The sequence below is a fragment of the Pipistrellus hanaki genome, assembly GCF_964339955.1.
Source record: "Pipistrellus hanaki genome assembly, chromosome: 3".
Lineage (NCBI taxonomy): Eukaryota > Metazoa > Chordata > Mammalia > Chiroptera > Vespertilionidae > Pipistrellus > Pipistrellus hanaki.
Window position 1 is genome coordinate 187681131 of NC_140505.1, and position 21234 is coordinate 187702364.

Sequence of the window (21234 nt, forward strand, 5' to 3'; positions counted from 1 at the left end):
CGGCGCCCACCGGGACAAAAGGGTGCTGTGTGGCTCCGCGGGCGGGGATTATGCAGGAACAGTCTCAGGGTACAGCCCTGCCCAGCCCCCTCTCCTACCCTCTCTACCACAGGGTTCTGTGTTCTTATGGCCACTGGAGGGGACCTCACTGAACGTGAACTGACTTTCCACGGAAGCCCCTGAGTGTGGGCGGGGCTGCCTTCGCTCACCACGCGCTGCCTCCAGCCCGTGAAACAGCGAGGGGCGCGGCAGGTGCTCAGAGCGGCTTTCTGCCACAAACGAGCGGGTGGACCCAGGGGGGCTCTGGTGTCACTGCTCACACGGCTGCTGCTGCCATCAGAGCCGAGAGCATCTCTGTCCTTTCCACAGCCTGGGAGACCTGGGACAGAGGCCCCTCCAGTTCACCTCCTCTTTCCGTGTGCCCAGCATGGAGGCTTGCTGAGCTTCAGGGCCCAGGTCACAAGGTATTTTTACAAGTTCATTCGTTCATTCGTTCATTCATTCATTCATTCATTCTCTGAGCGAGTGGAGCCTTCTTGCTCCTCAGCATGCCTCCCACCCACCTGGCTTGGCAGATACTGGGGTTTCTGCACAGCTAACACCCAACAGCGGGCGGTCCCTCCCCGAGCTGGCCAGCCTCCCAGAGCTGATGCTGTTCTGGGTGCCATGGGGCAGGGGGTGGGCAGTGGCTTACGGCCTTGACCTGGCAAATGCACGGACGTGGGCTCGGTCCCAGCCCCACCACTGCTGGCTGTGGGCTCTCGGAGCTTTTGCTCCCCTCATCTGTAGGGAGGGTTCTCGTGGCCTTTGCCTGTGGATGCTGGGGGACACCCCGCAGAGACCCCCCCAGCGCCCCATCTCGCCTCAGGGACGCGGTCTGCCTAGACAGGCCAGGCCCAGCGTAGGCGCTGTCACTGAGCGGGAAAGGGGGTCTGCTAATGGAGCACGTTCCCCCTGAGCCCGGCTGCACATGGCTCCTCTTCACAGGAAAACCTTGTGAGCCGCCGAGAAACGTGCTTCTCAGTAAGTCAGGGAGGCCGGGGGCCGACGGAAACATCTGGCCGGTGAACTAACGGCTCCGAGAAAAGCAGCCCGCCTGGCGGGGCGGGAGACGCGATCGCTGCTGGTTCTAATTTAGGATGAAAAAAGCCGAGTCTCTTGGCCTCAGTGTTGCTCTTATGTCCAGTTGCGCGGAGTTTGGAATAATATTTTTCAAGCAGAACTACTGCTATTTCGGTAATTGCGATGCTAAAAGCAGCCATTTGGGGTGGAGCGAGGATCTCACCGCGGTCTGAGTCCCGCTGGTGTCACTTTCTGTTACGTTTGAGAAACTCCTCAATAAAGATGTCAAACAGAGAGAGGGTTTTGTTCCCCAGGGGACAGACTTGGCCACCCTCCAGGGCACGGTCCCAGGCAAGCCATCTCCACGAGAAAATAACCCCTCCGCTCCAAGGGAAGAAGAGGCTCAACTGTGAAAGCTCTGGCAAGAAAACAGCCCGGCCGCCGGCCTCGCTTCTCCTAATTAACTCGGAATGCTTCGCAGCCTCCAGCCAGGGTTCACCGGCCTCGGCCCAGGAATCCGGTGCTGGTCGGGAGGAATGTTACACCCAGACGAGGCTCTTGACCCAGACTTCTGGGGACAGAACAGGAGATGCAGAGCCGCCCAGCTGGCCCGGTGGGGGAGGGCTTGTGAAGGGGCCCGGGGCACTGACCAGAGACGGTCAGGCTGCACAAGGCAGCCAGAACTTCCCAACATGCGGCCTCTCGCGGCCCCCAACACCCACCGGGGTCCCCCCTCCGCCCGTCCTGTGGCTCCCGCTCTCCCCGTGGAGTCAGAAGTCCCCAGAGGGTCATGTGCACCTGGAACCCCTACCTGCCCTTCCAGACCACAGTCTGGGTCCCCGAGACCCTACAACTCCCTGTCCGAATGGCCCTGCCTGTCCCGCTGAGGGACAGGTGACACGTAGGACCACGCAGTAGCTAAAGGGAGGGGTGGGCTGGGGCCAGGAGCCAGAGTTTGGCTCAGACGGTGAGTGCCAGGCCCCCGTGGGTGGGAGAAAGCCAGGGGCGAGGAGGGGGGTGGGAGCAGGGCCGGCACACCTCCGCTTTCTGGCACAAACTCCAAGGAGACCTGAACTCTCCATTCCAGTCCAGCCTCCCCAGGCACGAGGTAGGAATACTTGTCAAGGGTGAACAGACTGAACACGTTCTGGTTCCGAAGCCTCGTAATGACTTTTACGTATTTAGCCGCACGGGACACGGGCCTCCATTGTGCTCCTGCCAAACCCCGTAAGCGCGGGGCTGGGGGCTGGCCAAGCAGGAAGCACGCTGGAACACCGGGTTTATGTTATAGCCTCGGTGTTCTCAGGCTGGCAACCCTCCCCTGATGGTGACGATGATGAATGCTGTGGGGACAGAGCAGGGGCAGGCGGCTGAGGGCTGTGGCTGCTGGCCTGCACCCTCGGCACCGACAGGACACCACCCAGCGCTGGGGTGGCCCTCCCCGTCGCACACAGCCACAGCCACCCCCAAGGTCACTCAGTGCCTCAGACACAGGCACTCCCGACCCTCGGAGGGTGTGACTAACCGGTCCTAAACCATGAGCTTGCGTGGCGACACCCTCACGCTGCAAGCCCACTCCGGACTCACTGTTTGTTCCTGCCACTCTTTACCGAGCCTCACGGCCCCGACGCTGACCCCATACTTCACTGCGCTTCACGGACCGGGCGCTGAGGCTCCGAGAGGGCCTGTGGCCAGCGCGGTTCGGGGCTGCTGGTACCAAGATCCGACACCTCGAGAGTGGGGCTGTGTCTTGAGAAGGAAAAAGCCCGAAGGGTCCGCTGGGAAGGGCCTGCCCTCGGCTGAAAGCAGAGGGGAGAGAGCCTTCTACACTGCCCTGTGTGCAAGCGGGCCTGCCTCAGCCAGGAGCCCAAGCGCGGCCCCGCGCTCTGCACAGGCGAGGGCGCTGCGGCCAGAGGCCCGGGCGCAGGCAAGGCCTGGGCTGCGGGTGGCGGGCTCCAGCCCCACCGGGTCTGAGCGGCAAGAGATGGCCCACCTCGTTCACCTCCCCGAGGGCCGGTGGTCAGACCCCGCTTCGCCAGCGTGCCAGGTGCGCTCTGCTAGGGCTCCACAGCCACGATCGCATTCCATCCGCGCAGGACCCTGACCCCAGGGACTCCGAATCCCACTTCACAGGGGAAACTGAGGCACGGGGGAACGTGACTGGCCAAAGGTCACATGGCTGAGAGCCTGGCAGGGCCGGACTGGAGCCCAGAACTGACAGCTCCCGAACACCGTCCTGACCACCGGAGGGGTGGGGGGCTGGTGTCCCACCCACTGTGCACAGCCCTGCCGGCTCCGCCTTCGCAGGCTCATCAGCTACAGAAACGTGCTCTTTCCGTCCCCTGAGAAAGGGCAGGCTGGTAGAGCGAAGGCTCATGCACTGGGGGGCTCAGTAGATAGCATTTGGACGGTGATTAACTCGGCATCTGGCACAGTAAATGCGGTGCAGCCCGCTCTTTACAATCTAATCAAAGGCTCTGCACTTCCGCAGCCCACCTCCCCTGGCTCCTGCCACCCACCCTGAGCCTGGCCTCAGAGCCACCCGCCGCTTGCCACACGGGCTGTGCCCTTGGCCCCGCAAGCTGCTCCCGTCTCTGGAGACCCTGCTCCATGCAGCCTCCTCTGTAAAGCCACGCCCTCCCCAAGGGGTCAGCCCTCCCTCCAGTTGGGGCGGGGACCAGGCCCTCAGGGGAAGGGCAGTTGGGGGGGACCCTTACTACCCCACCAGCACCCTTGCAGGGGTAGAATCCCCAGGGTCCTCCGGGCTTCAGCCCCTGCCGTCCAGACGCCCGTTTCCGAGCTCACCGGGTGCAATCACCTGTCACAGACCTCTTTCCCATAACAGGCCCGTCCGAGAGCCAACGGGCACTGAACAGAAACAGGCGGGCATCTCAGGCGGACACACCGCGAAGAGGAAAGGTCCAGAGCACGTGGGACTGCACGGCCCCTGTGCCACCCACCAGCACGCCAGCTGGCACGGGGGCAGGGGTGCCGAGTGCTTCAGGAAGCGCTGCAGCGAAAGCCATAAAGAACCCAATGCCCCTCGGACCCCGCAGTTCCACCTCTGGGAAGAACTGCTGAGGCCACAATTAGGAAAACGAGACGGGAAGGTTTGTGCCCAGAATCACCTGGCTAAAGCTCGATTCTCGTGGCTAAAAGCAAACAAACAAGATAAGCACAGCCTAAACGTCCAACCACAAAGGCTGGCTGGTCACCGAGAGTACGGCTGCCAAGCGGGGGTCCGGACCACTGGTGGCCCCTGAGGTCCGAAAGGTTGGCGAGCGCGGACCCAGAGCAACGCCTGTCTGTTGACTATTTGCACCTTCTGAGTGCCGGCCACCGCACCCTCACCGCGGCGAAGCAGGCAGCAGGCCTGCCCCGTTCACAGCGGGGACTCTCGGGCTCAGAGGCCGGGATGACGGGAACAGCCGCTGATGGCACGCACGCCTCTCAGCTGCCCAGCGTGATCTGCTCCTGCTCACCGCAGCTGCAGGTGGCGCTCTCCCACCCTCCCTCCGCCTACGAGGGACTGAGCAGGGACACCAGTCACTACTCGCAGCCACACTCCTGCCAAGTCCATGGCCCTAACCCCGGCTCCCGCCCTCCGGCCCAGGGTCACTCAGCAGCCAGGTGCTTAGGGGACAGTGTGACCTGCAAGCGAAGGAACGCCGGAGGCTGCTGGAAGCTGGAGAGGAGCCCGAACAGATTCTCCCTGGAAGCCCTGGGAGGAACAACCCACTGAACCTTCTCCTCAGCAACCTCCGGCTTAACAGACGAGGAGGCGGCTGGGAAAATGGCAGTAACAGGGCGGCCAGGCCAACATACCTGCGTGAGGTCATGTGATGTTCAAGGGAGAATTAAGGGACAAAGACCATGCTGACCACCGATTACTACAGTGAAATCACACCTGGGAGCAGGGAAGAGCCTGAGGGGAAATACACCAGCGTAACTGAGATTCACCCTAATTTTTTTTGTTCTTGTTCTCCATGTTTCCCATTTTATCCAGCAAGCTGCCATTACTCTGATAAACGTTATAAACTGGCTTACAATGTCCACTTGAACCAGGAGACTCTGGAGTAGGGGTGTCGAACTCAATCAGAGAAGGGGCCAAAATCTAAAATCCAGCCTAAATCGCGGGCCGAATGGTTTACTGAACAGTCATAAACTGACAATGTCATAAACTGACAGCGGAGTGCAGTGATGACAGCGCGGTGCGGGCCACATTGCAAGGCCTGGCGGGCTGGATTTGGCCCGCGGGCCTTGTGTTTGACACATGTGCTCTGGAGCTACAGCAGAACCCTTGTTATGGGGGCAACTGTACTCCCCCAGACCTCCAGTACCTCTTCTGGTGAAGCCCTGACCTCCAGCACCTCAGCATGTGACTGCGTTTAAGACACGGCCTTCTCAGGGAGGATTAAACTGGAAATCGGTTGGGATGGGCCCTGCCCCAGTTAAGACTGGAGTCTTCTAGGAAGAGGAGATTCGAACACACAGAGAAAGACATCAAGTACATGGATGCACGAATGACCATGTGAACACCCAGCAGGCAGGTGGCCGTCTGCAAGCTGAGCTGAGAGGCCTCAGAGAAAAGCAAAAGAGCCAAACCTCGACTTTGGACGTGCAGCCTCCGGAACGGCGAGGAAAGAAATTCCCGCCGTGTAAGCTCCCCAATGTGTGCCGCGTTATCACGGCAGCTCCGGGAAATTCAATATAAAGGACCGAAGGAGAGCCAGCCCTCCCCCGGCGCCCCACACGGCAGGTGTGCCCGGCGGGCAGGGCATGGCCCGGCACTCACCCAGGCAGTTGTGTCCGTCATGTGCCAGCGTGAAGCCGTCGAAGCAGGTGCACCGGTAGTTCCCCGGGATGTTGATGCACTCGTGGACGCAGCCCCCATTGTAGGCGTCGATCTCACACTCGTCGATGTCTGCAAAATGAGGGCATGAGAGGGTCAGAGGAAGAGCCTGGGTCTCCCCCCCGCCCCCCTCCACTGCCGAAGGCACCTGAGCATGACTGGCTAGGGCAGTGGTTCTCAACCTTCCTAATGCCGAGACCCTTTAATACAGCTCCTCATGCTGTGGTGACCACCAACCATAACGTTATTTTCGTTGCTACTTCATAGCTGTAATGTTGCTACTATTATGAATCATAACGTAAATATTTGTGTTTTCCGATGGTCTTAGGCAACCCACAGGTTGAGAGCCACTGCTGTAGAGCCTAAACCCATCGGAAAACACAGATATTTACGTTACGATTCATAACAGTAGCAAAATGGCAGTTATGAAGTGGCAACGAAAATAATGTTATGGTTGGGGGTCACCACCACATGAGGAACTGGATTAAAGGGTCGCGGCACTAGAAAGGTTGAGAACCACGGAGCTAGGGGATGACTCAACAGTAATTCACCAGAACTCTTGCGGGGGGCTGGGACCCAGAGATCACTAAGGGGAAGATCCTGGCTCTGAACCGAGGCTGGCCACACCTTGCAGAGCTGGGCCGTGTGCCAGACCTTCCGGCTCCCACCACACGGCAGCTGGCAAGTCACCCCCAGCTCCACCTCCTTCAAAAGCCTCAACACTAACAGCCTGTGGGGACCCTGTGTGGACCCTGTGTCACCTCCAAACGGGATCTCTTCGCCCCTTTGAAGGCCTCCCGCAGATGGAGCGCTCATGACTCATGCAGCAGGGGCATCAGATGAAAGGAACTTTGCATCCCGCCAGAACGTGTAACCTTGGGCGGAGTGACCGCAAGCCCGCACACTCCCTCCAAATAGTTTCCTTTCCCGTCAGCATCGGAATTCCGAATTCCTACCGCCCCAGTCCTTGTTCTAACAAAGGCTCTGTCTCAGAAACAAAGGCCAATAGCCTTTGGAAGGGTCGCCCTTTTTGCTATTTTGTCCTTTTTTTTTTTTTTTTTTTTAACATTTCCCGTCAGGGTCCAAGGGGCTATCAGTTCTGGCGCTCCAGAGAGATTGGGGAGACTCGGAGAGTGACAGGAGTGCCCAGTCACCATACAGCGAGCGGACAACGCCATAAGGCACGGTCTCCTTCAGGCCCACGCCGACTCGGTGGCGCAGGAGCTCTCACCACTATTCCAACTGCGCAGGGCAGCGGGGAAACGGAGGCACGGGAGGCTAACACCCCGCCAAAGGTCACCCCCTTTCAAAGCAGCACCCGCGGGGTTCCAACCAGGGTGGCCCGGCCGGGAGCCCAGGCGGCCAAAATGGCCGCGTCTCAACCGCCACGGGGAACCTGGAAACCAGAGGAGCGGGGATGGGGAAGGAGGAAGTGCCCTCACAGCAGAATCGGAAATGCGACATAGCGGGACGGAAGTGCCCCTCTAAGCAGGACCGGAAGTGCCCCTCTAAGCAGGACCGGAAGTGCCCCTCTAAGCAGGACCGAAAGTGCCCCTCTAAGCAGGACCGGAACTGCCCCTGCTAAGCAGGACCGGAAGTGCCCCTCTAAGAAGGGCCGGAAGTACCCAGCTAAGCAGGACCGGAAGTGCCCAGCTAAGCAGGACCGGAAGTGCCTCGGGAGAGGCTACCGCCTGGGAAGAACCGGTCCGTCTCCTATGCAGTTGAAGAGGGGTCTTTGCGGTGGGTTCAGCTATGGAAGCTGGGGTGGGGCCAGCCTGGGGAAGAGGGGGGACTAAGTAAATGCAAGCCTCGCCGCTCCTTCACATGCCTGAAGAGCTGGCGCAGGGGGACACCAGGCTCCACGCCGTCCACACTGGTCCACCCAGTAAGGGTAGGCCAGGGGGTCAATTCGCGTTCACAGGGAGGCAGGCCCTTCTGGACGGTAGAGGCTGTCTCAGGCGGGAGTGAGCTCTCTGATGGTGACCAGGACCTATCACCAGCACCCCTGCCAGCCAGGAGCACCTGCGGGGCTCACCAGTGAAAACAGCCTGAAAGTCCTGCCTCCGGGCCTGGGCTGTGGGCCCGCTCCCGTGCCCGCCCGCACAGCCGCCGGGGGTGCGGGTGAGGGGTGGGGGTGAGGGGGTGCGGGTGAGGGGGTGAGGGTGGGGTGGGAGGGCGGACAGGCTAGCCTGGGCTTTCCTAACCTGTCTGCATCCGCTGGGAAGCAGACTCAGTTCCGCAAGTCATTTGAATTGTTCTTAATCATATGTTTAATGCACTTAGACATTTTAAGTAACATTAAAGGAGGACCTAAGGTTTTATGTTGGAAAAGACTGGGTTTATAAAGACCGAGATATTAATTATCCCCCGGTCTCTGCAGCCTTGACCTTCACCGGGTGGGTTTCACCCAGGTCCACCGACCACTTCTCCCCGTGGACTCCCACAGACACTCCACAGGCAGTGCGGCCGCCTTGACCCCGTCAGCTGGCACTTTCTGGGATACCCATCCAGGGACTGTCCTTCCGCCTCTGCGGACATCCAATCAACTGCCAAAGCATGGCTTTCCTGCACCATCAACATGGCTACCGCCTGCCCACGGTCACCCATTTCCACTGCCACCTGATCAGAACCAGCAGCCTCCAAACGACTCCCTCCTTTCCTTCATTCCAGAAGGTGACTCTGCAGAGGGCTGGTCCCGGCTCTGAGAGTGGGATTTCCTGGTGGCTTTCCTGAGGCACAGGGCTTAGGTTGGATGCGTCAGGCTGAGGGAAAGGACTTGTATTTCGCGCTCGGGTTGAAGAATTCGTGTTCCTCCTTCCCTCCCTCCGTCGTTGTATCTCAGAAGGAAGTGTGCAGGCATCGACCCCTGGAACATGCCAGCCCGTTCAGCAGCTCTGGAGCAGGCATCTTAGCTCCATGCTACGGTTCAGTCTGAAGTGCACCGGGGTTAGGCAATCGCTTCAGGTCACCAGTCAGTCAGTGGAAGGACAAAGGTCAGAACAAAGGCCTTCTGTCTACAAAGCCCGCGTCCTTCCTAATGAGTCAGAGTGCCCACGGAATGCCAGGCTTTGGCAAAGTCCTTTGTTTGATCCTTGGCACATGTACACTGTGTACCAAGAAAATATTATCCAGTCATCCAAACACCCACTCGTCCACACAAACACACCTCTCCATCTCTTACCCAAATGGCCAGCCCTGTCCACCTATCCATTATCCATCCATATAATCACTGTATTGGCTACCCATTCAAGTAGCCACCCAGCCATCCTTCCATTTGTCTATTCGTGCGGAATTTATCCATCTAAATATCCAGTCAGCTGACCATCCTCCTATTCATCCAGTCAGCTATTATTCACCCATTTGTTTGTCCAGGAGAGGAGGAAGTAATAGAGTAACAGAGGGGGGCAGAGCCAAGCTCTCTGGGTGTTAGTTCTTTTTAAAAAAATCCTCTCCTGAGGATACTTTTCCATTGACTTTAGGGAGAGTGGAGACGGGGGGAGGGAGAGAAAGAAGCATCATGTGAGAGAGACACATGGAATGGTTGCCTCCCACATTGCTTGGGGTTGGAGCCTGCAACCGAGGTACAGGCCTTTGACTGGGAATTGAACCCGGCACCCGGCATCAGTCTGTGGGCCAATGCTCTAACCACTGAGCAACCAGCTAGGGCTGGATGTTTCTTCTTAACGAACTGTTGTGGGTTGAACTGTGTCACCCCGAAAAACGATGTGCTGATGTCCTGACCTCTGCTATCAGTGAGTGCGACCTGGTTTGGGAATAGAATCTTTGTGGGTGTAATTAAGAGGAGATTATACTGGAGTCCGGTGGCCCTAATCCAATGACTGGTGTCCTTGTAAGAGGAGGGAAACTTGGGTACAGAGACAGAGAGGATGTTGGGACAGAGGAGAACATCATAGGGAAGCCGAGGCAGGGGCGGGAGTGGGGAAGCTGCTGGGAAGCAGGTGTGAGCGCTGCCCCGTTGACGACGCAGAGACCGGGACACAGCGTGGCCGAGCCGTCCCCAGCCCGGAGCCGGCGGCCGTGCTCCAGGCGGGTGCTGTGCTGTCAGAGCCGTGTCCTCGGGGTGGAGGGAGGCAAACCTTTAAAAACACTCCAGGCTCCGGAGGCACTGAGGGGGAGGCGACGTCAGTCCTTGTCCTCGAGGGCGAGGGCTGGTGGCAGGGAGGGTCCTACAGCGGGAAGGCGGGAGGACAAGCCATCTGAATCTGACTGCTGAGGGCGGAGTCCAGGCTCCCTGCCCTCTCTCCGGCTGGGATTTTTTATTAAATGAAAATGCAGTTCCCAACAGAAAACCCTCCCGGCCTCGGGCAGAGCAGAGGAACGCAGAGGGGAGCTCGCGTGGGAATTCAGGCCACAGGGCCCCCGTCTCCTGTGCTGGACCCGCAGCCGCACCAGCTCGCAGCCGCGTCCCGGGCCGGCCTCTCAGGGAGGCGCGTTCGGATTTTTCCATTTAATTCAGAATCACCTCTCACTGCCCCCATAGGATAGCTGCTACTCGGTGGGCCGAGGTTCCAGAAAGATTCCACCGCAGTGAGTCAGAGCACCCTCTCCTTTTCCTTTAATGCTATTCCAGGGAATCCGCCTGGGGATCAGGACTGACTGCAGAGCTTCTCGGAAGAAGGGCTTTTTAAAGATTGAATTCTACGTGGTGTCCCACCTTGAGTGAGCTTCAGGCGTGTGGTCAGGGACTCACAGGCGTTACAGGGCGAAAAGGAGGCTAGGGCCCGCCCTCCCCTCTCCGGCCAGGACCCAAACGTCCTCTCCTTTCCCCTCGGAACGGGCGTTCCCTCCCATCGCTCGCCGACGGTGGACCGAGCGCTCTGCTCTGACAAAGGCGCCCTCGCCGCCGGGCAGCCGTCTCGGCCTTTGTCCGGGGCCGGGAGAACCGGGCTCCGCGGTCAGGCCCTCGGTCAGGCCCTCGGAGAGGCTGGCGGAGGGCGGAAGCGGGGTCCTCGGCGAATGAGGCTAATCGGGTTGCGGCGGATGGTGCTTGCGGGAAGGGAGTCCGCGGAGCCGCCAGCAGGAAGGATTAGGCCTCCCCCTCGGCCCCGGGTTAAGCTCCGGCTGTAATGACTGAGTAATGAGCCCGCTCTCTGCGGAGCCCGGGCCTCCATCGATCAGGCTCCTTCTGCCCAGACGGTGTCAGAGTGGGCCCAGCAGTTAATTGTGGGAAAGGTCAAAGGTCACGCAGAACCAACACACATCCGTACACTTCTCCGTTCCCCACTTCACACGGTGGCCGTGGCTCAGCCAGGGGGCGGGAGGGCCTCCCTCTCCAGCCTGTGATCCAAGATGACCACGGGGCGGGGCTGCCTACGGGCCTCCCCAGGGGCCCTAGCGCTTGGGGCCGCTACACGTCTGCTCACGCTGTCCCCTCGACCCGGGCTCCTCCCCTTCACAGACACCCACGCTTTCACAGGCCGAGCCCAGCACCGCCTCCGCCCTGACGCTGGTGCTGATGCTCTGGCAGATGTGACTCCGCTCCCCCCCCCCCCCCGCCCCCCAGGTCCCCTAACCGCCCCCAGCAGACTCTGCTACCGCCCTCACTTGCTGTGTGCGTGTCGGAGGCTGTGAGCTCCTTGGCAGGAGCCGTGTGCTGCGCAGCCTGAGCCTCGGAAGCAGCAGAGTGCTCCCCACACGGCCTCGTCCGCACGGGACCGGGGGGGCACCCCCAGCCAACTGACCCCACGCTGAGGCGGCCTTCACCCCCACCCCCACCCCCACCCCAGAGAAGAGGCCCTAGCATCTCTCTTACAACAGGGAAACCGAGGCTCAGAGATGTCACCTGCCCCGCCCAGGTCACACGGTAACACCAGGGCAGCCAGGAAGCAAGCCCAGCCCCCGGCTTCAAAGTCAATGCCGTCCGGGCACCAAGGACCGCCCTGGGAGTCTGTCCGAGTGAAGTCTGTGGAGACAGAAAGGAGCCCGGCGGAGTCCTGGGCTGGGGGTGGGGTCTGGAGAGGGATGCTAAGGGGGTGCAGGGTGCTCTTGGGGGGTCAGGAAAAGGCTCTAAAATGGATAAATGCTCAGCTGTCGGTTCCTAAAAGGCCCTGACTTGGACTGGGGGGAGTGGACGGTATGTGAGCGAGCTCAGTAAGGCTGTTTACATTTCACAGAGTTCCTGCTGTTGGTTTCTCGTCTGCGGTGCCGGCTGGGTCCCTGGGGCTCTGGCCGGGCGCAGGGAAACCGCACAGAAGCTCCCTCTGAGCTGACCTCAGATGCCACCTGCCCAGCGTGAACGCGTGCTGGGCCCTGTGGTCCCCAGGCACCAGGCGGGACTTGCCTGCCAAAGCCAGAGGGCCCTTCTCCCCCAACAGAGCTGGGCCTTCTTGGGGGCTGCTCCCGGGCTCCGGCGTCAGGCCTGCTGGACCCGAGGCAGCCGACCACGGGGGAGCTGGCGGGCGGAGTGCTTGGATGGCAGCGGGGAGGGGCGGCCTGCTCTGCCCCTTCAGTGACAGCCTGGGCATTCTCCCCTTCCCTCAGCACTCCGAACTGCAGGCCAAGCTCTGTGAACCCAGCAGGAGAGCCATCAGACATGAAGTTTCCGCCACCTGGGAGAGGTGAGCAGGACCCTCTGATGCCCCCGGGTTTATAAAGGGGCACCCGAACCCAGGCTGGGAACAGAGGCGCCATCTTACCAGCAGGTCAGGGGCCGACAGCATCCTGAACCCATGCCTCCTGGCTCGGGCTGCTTCCCCTCACCGCGCAGGTTGTGCGGTTTGACTTCATTCTGCAAACCCCGGCGCTCTTGCCAACAACAACAGGAGCAGCAACGACAATGGCACCATCGTCTCACCGCACGTGGCTCAGCCCTCACCGCAGCCCGGGCGGCAGGGCCCGGCTTATCTCTGAGGAAGGAGCTGAGGCTCGGGAGCCGAGCTGCCTGGCCCCCCATCACCCAGCCGGCAAGCGGCACAGCCAGCGAGGGAGCCCAGGCCGCTGGCTGCAGGCCCCTCCGCCTGACCCTGACAGCCGGCAGGAGAACTCCCATCTCAGTGACCCCGGGGCCAGCTCAGGGTGCTCGCAAGGCCTCCCTGCCTTCTTCCCTCCGGTGCCAACACCTTCCCGGCTGGCCCCTCGCCCTCAGCCAGATGCTGCCAGAGGCGCTGCCAGCGAGAGGGAGAGACTGACCCTGGCACAGACAGACACCTCTCACGCAAGGACAGCCTCGCCCATCAGTGCCCGGCCAGGCCTCAGCCCACCTGCCACCCCCAGAGACAGCCAGCCTTGGGTGCCACCAGGCAAGGAGCACCCTGAAGAAGCAGCTGCCCGGCACAGGGGTCCAAAGGGGCCCGGGGGTCCTGGCCCCAGCCCTGGACTTGGCCATCAGCACACTGAGGCCCAGAGGTCCACAGCCCTGCCCATGGTCACACAGAGCTGGCACCAGTCTCCATAGAACCACACCAGCTCTCTGCCTGAGCCAAGGCCCGCGGTGCCGGGAAGAGGGGCACAGGGGCGGGACCGGGGCGTGGCCAGCCCGGGGCCGTTAGAACCAGGCCGGAGTCCAGGCTGGCCGCTGTGCTTCAGCTGCCTCCGCCCACGGCCGCAGCCCTGGCCCATCTGGAGGAGCCCGAGCAGCCCCTCCGAGACCCCTGACCTTGCCCGCGCACAGCCCTCGGCTCGCTGTGTCTCACGGCCTTGGGGGAAGGCCGTCACCATTCCAGTAGCATTCAAAGGCCCGCAGCCGCCGTTTATTTTCTTAGAAATAATGGTTTTTTCTGGTTAGCATTCCTCAGATGAAAAAACAAATACAGCCACTGTAATGAGAGCGGCCAAGAGGAGGCAGAGGGCCTGGCGGGAGGGGCAGCCGGGGCCTGTGCCCGGGCGCGCGGTGGGGGGGGTGGGGCAGAGACCCCTCCAACCCCTAGAGAAATGGGGATTTAGAGAAAAAAGGAGCTTAACACGAAGACACTGCCTCCTCCACCTCCGCTCTAACGTGCGCCGGGGGCTGGAGCCTCTGCGGCCCGATGGCAGGGCCTGGGCCTCCGGAAGCGGAAGCCGCTGGGACATACTGAGTCTGCGAAGCACAAAGCGCCTCTGCGTCCTGCTGCAGCGCCCCTGGGTGGCCAGAGCGGGAAGGGACGGCGGCCTGCTGTGGCCGCTCACTCTGCTTTATTAGCTTAGTCTGCAAGGAGCCCTCCTCACGCCCCCCGCACGGGTACGCTCTCTCCTTCACCCCCCAGAGTCTGCTTTGTGTCCCCCCACTGCCCTCTCCACACCGTCAGGGGCCCGTCTCTCCCACCAGCCAGGGAGGCCAGAGGCATGTCTTGGCCCCAGCACCAGCCTGGCTCAGAGTGGTGCTCAGTGCACAGTCTGGGCACTCAGCGGAATCCGGGCCGGTGGACACATTTCACAGACCGGCAAGCGGAGGCTTAAGGATGTGAACTTGCCTCCAAGCTTAAAGGACCGTAGTGTGAGCTTTATATATATATTTTTATTCTAAAAACGGATATGAGCTTTATATATATATATTTTCCTTCCAAAAACAGATGCAGGCTCCAAGAAGCCTAATCTCTGCGCGGAGCCGGGCCCTCTGCAGCCAACGCCACCTCACTGCCAGCTGACAGCAGCTTGGACTGTTCATCCATCGGCTTCCTCCTGCTGCCGGCCGGGCCCGGCTTTCATCCCGGGCCAGGAGGTACGCGTTTGCACCCATAATTGCATGTTTTAAGACGCAAAGAATTCCCCTCGCCCCAGCCTACCTCCTGTGGCCTCTCCTGGCCTCCCCCAACGCGGGATTTTACCTGGAGTTTCAGTGAAGTGTACAGTGTCGAGGATGAACACGATTTAATAAGGTCATAGACTTTATTCCCTAAGAGGGTTTTTTTTTTTCTTCTTTTCCCTGATGTGAGACTAAACGGGTCACTGGGAGTGTTACTAGGAGTTTTGTTAAAACACTTACCAGCACGCCCTGCAATCTCCCAGCCTCAGTGACGGACAGGGAGGCCCTGGGGACAGGCCCGTCAGGAAGTGACCACATTCATTACACACGTGCTAATTTTGTGATCTCCGATGCCATTTCCCCCCCTTTTCACAGAAAAGGGAAATAATAATACATTTGATATACTGTGGCCAAAACAAAGATTGATTTCCCCCAAGAGTTTTAATTATAGCGTTCTGGAGGCGGCCCGGGTTGGAACTCGCAAGAGGAATACACCGCTGGAGCAAAGGGTCTAAAAGTTAAGTGCACACCCCGGGGCGGGGGGGGTACGCCGTGAGGAAGAGGTGAGCGCAAGAGGGACACAGCGGTGACCCAGAGGGTCCTCGCTATTTAAACAACAGGCCGTGCAAGGAGCGAATTTGCTCCTCATTCGGGGCCTGGTCCTGATCATAAATGAGAGCTCTTAATTAAGATCAGCAAGACCCAATCCAGGCTACAATTTGGTCCTTTCCTTCGCAAATGTCTATGAAAACAAAGCAATTCAGATGAAACGAGCTGAGCATTTAAAGGGGATGAAATGCCGTCTCCTAACCCCGGCCGGCCCTCTTCCCCCCACCTTTCCCCTCGGTACAGACAGCACAAACAGGCCTAACTGACTCAGAGCAGTGCAGGTCTGAGGCCTCTGCATAGGGATCTGGTGAGCTGGGGATGCGCAGCTAAATGAAGGATTGGGGCAACAGAACAATGCAAAGGCCCTGGGACAGGAGGGAGCTGGCAAGTTTGAATAGAAAGATGGCAGTGATGCTGGGATGTGGTTAGGGAGAGAAGGACGGAGCATGACAGCAGCTTCAAGTGGTCAGCTGAGTGCTGGCCAAGCTGAGGGATGCCCCCTCCTAGTTACACGATGGCGATGTGTTCTGAGACCATGGCATTCACAGGGCCCGGCTCCAATGGAGGCAGCAAGGGGGTGGTGGTGGGCACAGGAAAGGGTTCCCTCCGCAGCCCCCTCCACGACTCCGGAGCTGGGATCTGTCCACATAGGCTGGCGGGCGTGGCCCTCCTGCTGGGATCCCACGATTGCCCAGGGTTGGATCCAGGTTCTGCTAGAGACTGACCTCCCCAGCCTCACTCTGCTGCAGGTTTGCACCAGATGTCCTCACCAGGCCCTTCCTCTCCAGGCCTGTTCCTCGCCTGTGAGAACTTCAGAGGAGGGAGGCGCTGGCTCTGGGCCAGGTTTAAGTTAAGTCACATAGGTCACTGCAACGAAGTGTAACAGGAGCTCTGAAGGAGGGTGCCACAGTGACAGACAGCTCACCTGTCTGGGGCAGCTCGGAAGGCTTCCTGGAAGAGGTGACCATTGCGATCCAGCCTCCCAGCCTTCTGCTCAACAGAAGCCTTTCGTGTGCTATGCCAGGCCTGTGCTGGATTCTAGGATTGGAGGGGAACAGGCCACAAATCCTGCCCTTGAGGGGCCCACATTCCAGGAGGACACACAGGGAAACATAAATGTAGAGTGACAGGGCCTAAGTGGAGGTGTGTATGGGTCCGGGGAGGTGTGAATGGGTCTGGGAGGTGTGAATGGGTCAGGGAAGGCGTGTATGGGACTGGGAGGTGTGAATGGGTCTGGGAGGAGTGAATGGGTCTGGGAGATGTGAACAGGTTTGGGAGGTGTGTATGGGTTTGGGAGGTGTGTATGAGCCTGTGGAGGTGTGAATGGGTCTGGGAGGTGTGAATGGGTCTGGGAGGTGTGAATGGGTCAGGGAGGTGTGAATGGGTCAGGGAGGTGTGTATGGGGCTGGGAGGTGTGAATGGGTCTGGGAGGTGTGAATAGGTTTGGGAGGTGTGAATGGGTCAGGGAGGTGTGTATGGCCTGGGAGGTGTGAATGGGTCTGGGAGGTGTGAATGGGTCAGGGAGGTGTGAATGGGTCAGGGAGGTGTGTATGGGGCTGGGAGGTGTGAATGGGTCTGGGAGGTGTGTATGGGCCTGGGGAGGTGTGAATAGGTTTGGGGAGGTGTGAATAGGTCTGGGGGGTGTGCCTGGGTCTGGGGAGGTGTGAATAGGTCTGGGAGGTGTGCATGGGTCTGGGAGGTGTGAATGGGTCAGGGAGGTGTGAATGGGTCAGGGAGGTGTGTATGAGCCTGGGAGGTGTGAATGGGTTTGGGGAGGTGTGAATGGGTCAGGGAGGTGTGATGGGTCAGGGAGGTGTGAATGGGTCTGGGAGGTGTGTATGGGCCTGGGGAGGTGTGAATGGGTTTGGGGTGGTGTGAATAGGTCTGGGAGGTGTGCCTGGGTCTGAGAAGGTGTGAATAGGTCTGGGAGGTGTGAATACGTCTGGGAGGTTTGCATGGGTCTGGGGAGGTGTGAATAGGTCTGGGAGGTGTGCATGGGTCTGGGGAGGTGTGAATAGGTCTGGGAGGTGTGCATGGGTCTGGTGTGGTCATCTGTAAAACACAGGGACTGCCCTGGATCTGTTCATGTTCCTTCCAACTCTGCACATGCACGCATTTACCTCGAGTACTGCAAACACTGTCAGGATGCACACCATCAGGAAGACGGAGTCACCCTCAGCCTTGCTCACAGCCGTTCCCACCAGTCCGAGGCCCCTCAGCCTGAATAAGCAAGCCTCCTGCCAGCTGACTGCACGGGCCCCACACTGCTCCCGGACACAGTGCCTGCACTCAGAAGGGCTCAGCCATCCCCGCACCTCATGGGCCGCACGGCATGGCGCGATGGCCTCAAAGGCGTGCTCAGAAACCGTCCGAGTGCAGGGCGCGCTGCCTGGGGGGCTGGGTGTGCAAAAGGGATGGCCACAACCAGCAGAAGTTGCAAGATGACACAGTAAAGGGTTTAAGAGGCGCAGTCAGCCCCCCACAGGGCTTCCCAGACCCTGGGTCCATTTCCCGTGAAGGACTGGGGAGACGTGGGCACTGTGGCAGCCGCGTGCTCTGGCATGGCTGCAGAGAATCCGTCCCCAGTGCTTAACACAGTAAGTAGCGCCGTCTATCAGATCTCAAGACAGGGTCCTCATTTCCCCCATCTCCTACGCCAGTCTCTGCCAACCCACACCAACTCAGGACCCGCAGACAGAAAGCCCGGGAGGCAAACAGCTTCCGGAAGTGGGAGTGCCGCCGGGAAGGTGCGGCGATGGACTGGTGATGTCTGCGCAGGGCAGGGCAGTGCTGCAGGGAAGGTGCGGCGATGGACTGGTGATGTCTGCGCAGGGCAGGGCAGTGCATTTCTGGCCCTGAGGAGGTTTGGTGGAACAGGGGAAAGCCTTCTGTCACTGTCATCTTAGTGTGTGTTCTCAGTAGACGGTCATCTGGAGTGGCACGTGTGTCCGTATGTCTCCATGGTGATATGAATACATGCATATGGTTTATCCGAATCACCAATGAACCAGAACCTCAAATTTCCCAGCCATTTTAGAATCTGGGAATTGCTGGAAAAAGACAAAGCCACACCCAGTTTCATATGCTGAACAACCTTATGATCATCAGCTTGATCATGGTCTCATCACCATCATCATCACCACCGTCATCGTTACCATCATCAGCATTCTCATCCTCATCTTCAAAGTCACTATCATCACATCATTAACAACTTCATCATCCTCTTTATCATCATCTTCATCCTCATCTTCATCCCCCTCACTGTCATCATCACTATAATCATCATCTTCATCCTCCTCATTATCATCATCTTCATTTTTTTCACTGTCATCATCAACGTCACTGTCATCATCTTCATCCTCACTGTCATCATCATCATCATCTTTATCCCTTCTTCATCCTCCTCACTGTCATCTTCCTCACTATCATCAACATCATCATCATCAAAATCTTCATCCTCCTCTTTATCATTATCTTCATCACCTTCATCCTTCTCACTGTCATCAGCAAAATCACTATCATCATCATCATCTTCATCCTCCTCCTCATTAACATCCTCATCCTCAGCATCCTCTTCCTCCCCCACATCTTCTTCATTGTCATCATCACCATCCTCCTCCTCACCATCAACATGACGGTCATTATCACTGTCATCCTCATGAACATATCCATCCCATCAGCACCATCATCAGCACCTCGGTAACATGCTGAAATGTTTACAGAGTGTATCCAATGAGCCAGCTCATGCTCACATCCTTTATACACATTCAATCCTTACCCTATCTCCATGAAGCCGGCGCTTTTATCACCTCTATTTGACAGACTGACAGAGGGTAATGGCTTGTCTCTGCTTTAACCACCACCTGCGGTGGGGGTATTTTGGGCCCATCTAGCCAAAGGAGAAACTGAGGCTCAGGAGGGAAATGACTACCTAACCCTTCCCATCGGAGTGGGCGGCAGCCCCGGGCCAGGCCCCCCTGCTGCTCGCTCTCACTAGGCAGAGAGCCTTCGTCCCGCGGGCCCTCGCATCGCTCCAGGCACCTTGCGGTGCTCACTAAGTGAGGCCAGAGAGCCAGCTCAGAGGAATGTGCTCTGCACTCTGGCCAGCGCCAGGCCCACCCCAGAGCTGGAACCTGGGGGCAAACCCAGGATGCTCAGCGGCTGAGGCGCTCACAGGAAGCCCGAGTTCCCCTGCAGGTGGCGGCCCACACCGAGCCCAGGGCCGCACAGCTTAAGGGAAAGAGCGCACAGCTTATGGGGGAGCAAGACACGTCGTCACAACCCAGAGCCAGAAGTGCTGTGATGGAGGCTAGCCCGGGGAGTGGGGGAGGCGCTATAGCAGCTGTGTGTGCGTGTGCGTGTGTGTAGTGGAGTGTGTGCGTGTGTGTGTGTGTGTGGAGTGAGTGTGTGTGTGTGTGTGTAGTGGAGTGTGTGCGTGTGTGTGTGTGTGTGTGTGTGTGTGTGGAGTGGAGTGAGTGTGTGTGTGTGTGTGTGTGTGTGTGTGTAGTGGAGTGTGTGCATGTGTGTGTGTGTGTGTGTGTGTAGTGGAGTGTGTGCATGTGTGTGTGTGTGTGTGTGTGTAGTGGAGTGTGTGCGTGTGTGTGTGTGTGTGTGTGTGTGTGTGGAGTGTGTGTGTGTGTGTGTAGTGGAGTGAGTGTGTGTGTGTGTGTGTGTGTGTGTGACGGAGGCATCAGCGAGAGCTTCCTGGAGGAGACAAATCTAAAGCATGATGAGAAATGAGCCAGAACACAAAGGTGGGAAAGGAGCTCCCAGGCGAGGGAAAGCCCGGTGTGTGTCTGTGTGGCCAGGATGTGTGTTCCTTCAGGAGGTGAAGGGCCAAGTGGCACACAGCCTCCTCCCCTCTCATCCACACACACAGGATGTCGGCTCATTGAGCCAACACGTGTGACCCCGCCCGGGCTCCAGCGCTGGGACGTGTCAGGGAGACAGGTCGGCGGCCGAGCGTGGCCTCCTGGCAGGGCTGGAGGAAGGGACCTGAGACCCGGGCCGGAGGAGGACACGCTGAGGGAGTGGCTGGAACCGCAGAGATGGAGTCACCCGCAGCTCTCCTTGGCCAGAGCGCGGGGCCGGAAGCGGGGAGCAGAGGGTCAGAAAACAGGCCACTTGGAACCACCGAGCTAACCAGCCCCCGGGCACTGCCGGCAGCCGGCCAGGCGTGCGTCTGGCTGATGTCCTACCCGGTCCGCCTCGGCCTGGCCTCCGGCCAGAGGGCTGTGGGCAGGCGCCAGCTCCCCCAGGCTCCCGGGCCCCAGGGAGGCCAGGACGCTGCCAAACAGGCACGGCCAGGCCATGTCACCGGCCAGCCGCGGCCTTGGGGGATGCCCAGAACGAGAAGGATAAACAGCCAGTGTCCCCAGAAGGCACAGCCGCTTTGGCAAAACTCCTGTGAAGCGTGTCCAGAAGCGCATGTGTCGCTTTGCTAACAAATCTCACGGGGAAAAGGGGGGGCAGGGTCCGGCGAGGAGCCGCGGGCCGGAATTCAGAGACGGGGGTGAGCACCGGCCATGCCGCCGAGAGCACGGGGCCTCAGTTTCCTCATCCACAAAGTGGGTCAGGCGGGGGAGCCTGGGGGCAGAGCTGCTCATCTTGGGGTGCACGTTGGCCACGTGCTGTTTGTGGCCCCGGAGGCTGGCCCTCCCCAGGCCCACAGTCAGACAAACCACCACACCCTCCCGGACAAAGCTCCCCAGTTCCATCGGCCTGGAGAGAGGAGGCCGCTCTTGTCTCTCAGCCTGGCAGGGCGGTGTCCGGTGCCAGACGGTCAAACCAGCACCCAGGGCAGGGAAGGAAGGCCGGACAGACAGACAGCACATCTCTCAGGCCCTGCCTGGCTCTCGTCACTGAGCCAGCCCCACGCTGTGGCCAGCTACTAGCAGGTCCTTCAGAAGCCGGGCCACATGGGGCGACTCAGAGGCTTGGGTTGTCTCCTCCGGCCTTCACCCCACACACGTCCCGCCGAGGAAGATGGGCAATCGATCATGCAATACTTCATCTCAATTTCTTCAAAACT

At 59.4% G+C, this 21234-nt stretch overlaps 2 protein-coding genes across 4 annotated transcripts in view; both read right to left on the reverse strand.

Annotated features, from left to right (window-relative positions):
* PARVB (parvin beta) overlaps positions 1–21234 on the reverse strand; it is a 303345-nt gene that overhangs the window by 143454 nt on the left and 138657 nt on the right.
* The window catches only part of SCUBE1 (signal peptide, CUB domain and EGF like domain containing 1), an 84615-nt gene that overhangs the window by 59133 nt on the left and 4248 nt on the right, over positions 1–21234 (reverse strand). For all 3 annotated transcript variants that reach the window (XM_084878124.1, XM_084878123.1, XM_084878122.1), the window contains exon 3: positions 5858–5986. In XM_084878124.1, coding sequence (XP_084734250.1) covers positions 5858–5986 — 129 coding nt within the window. The remainder of the gene's footprint in view (positions 1–5857; positions 5987–21234) is intronic.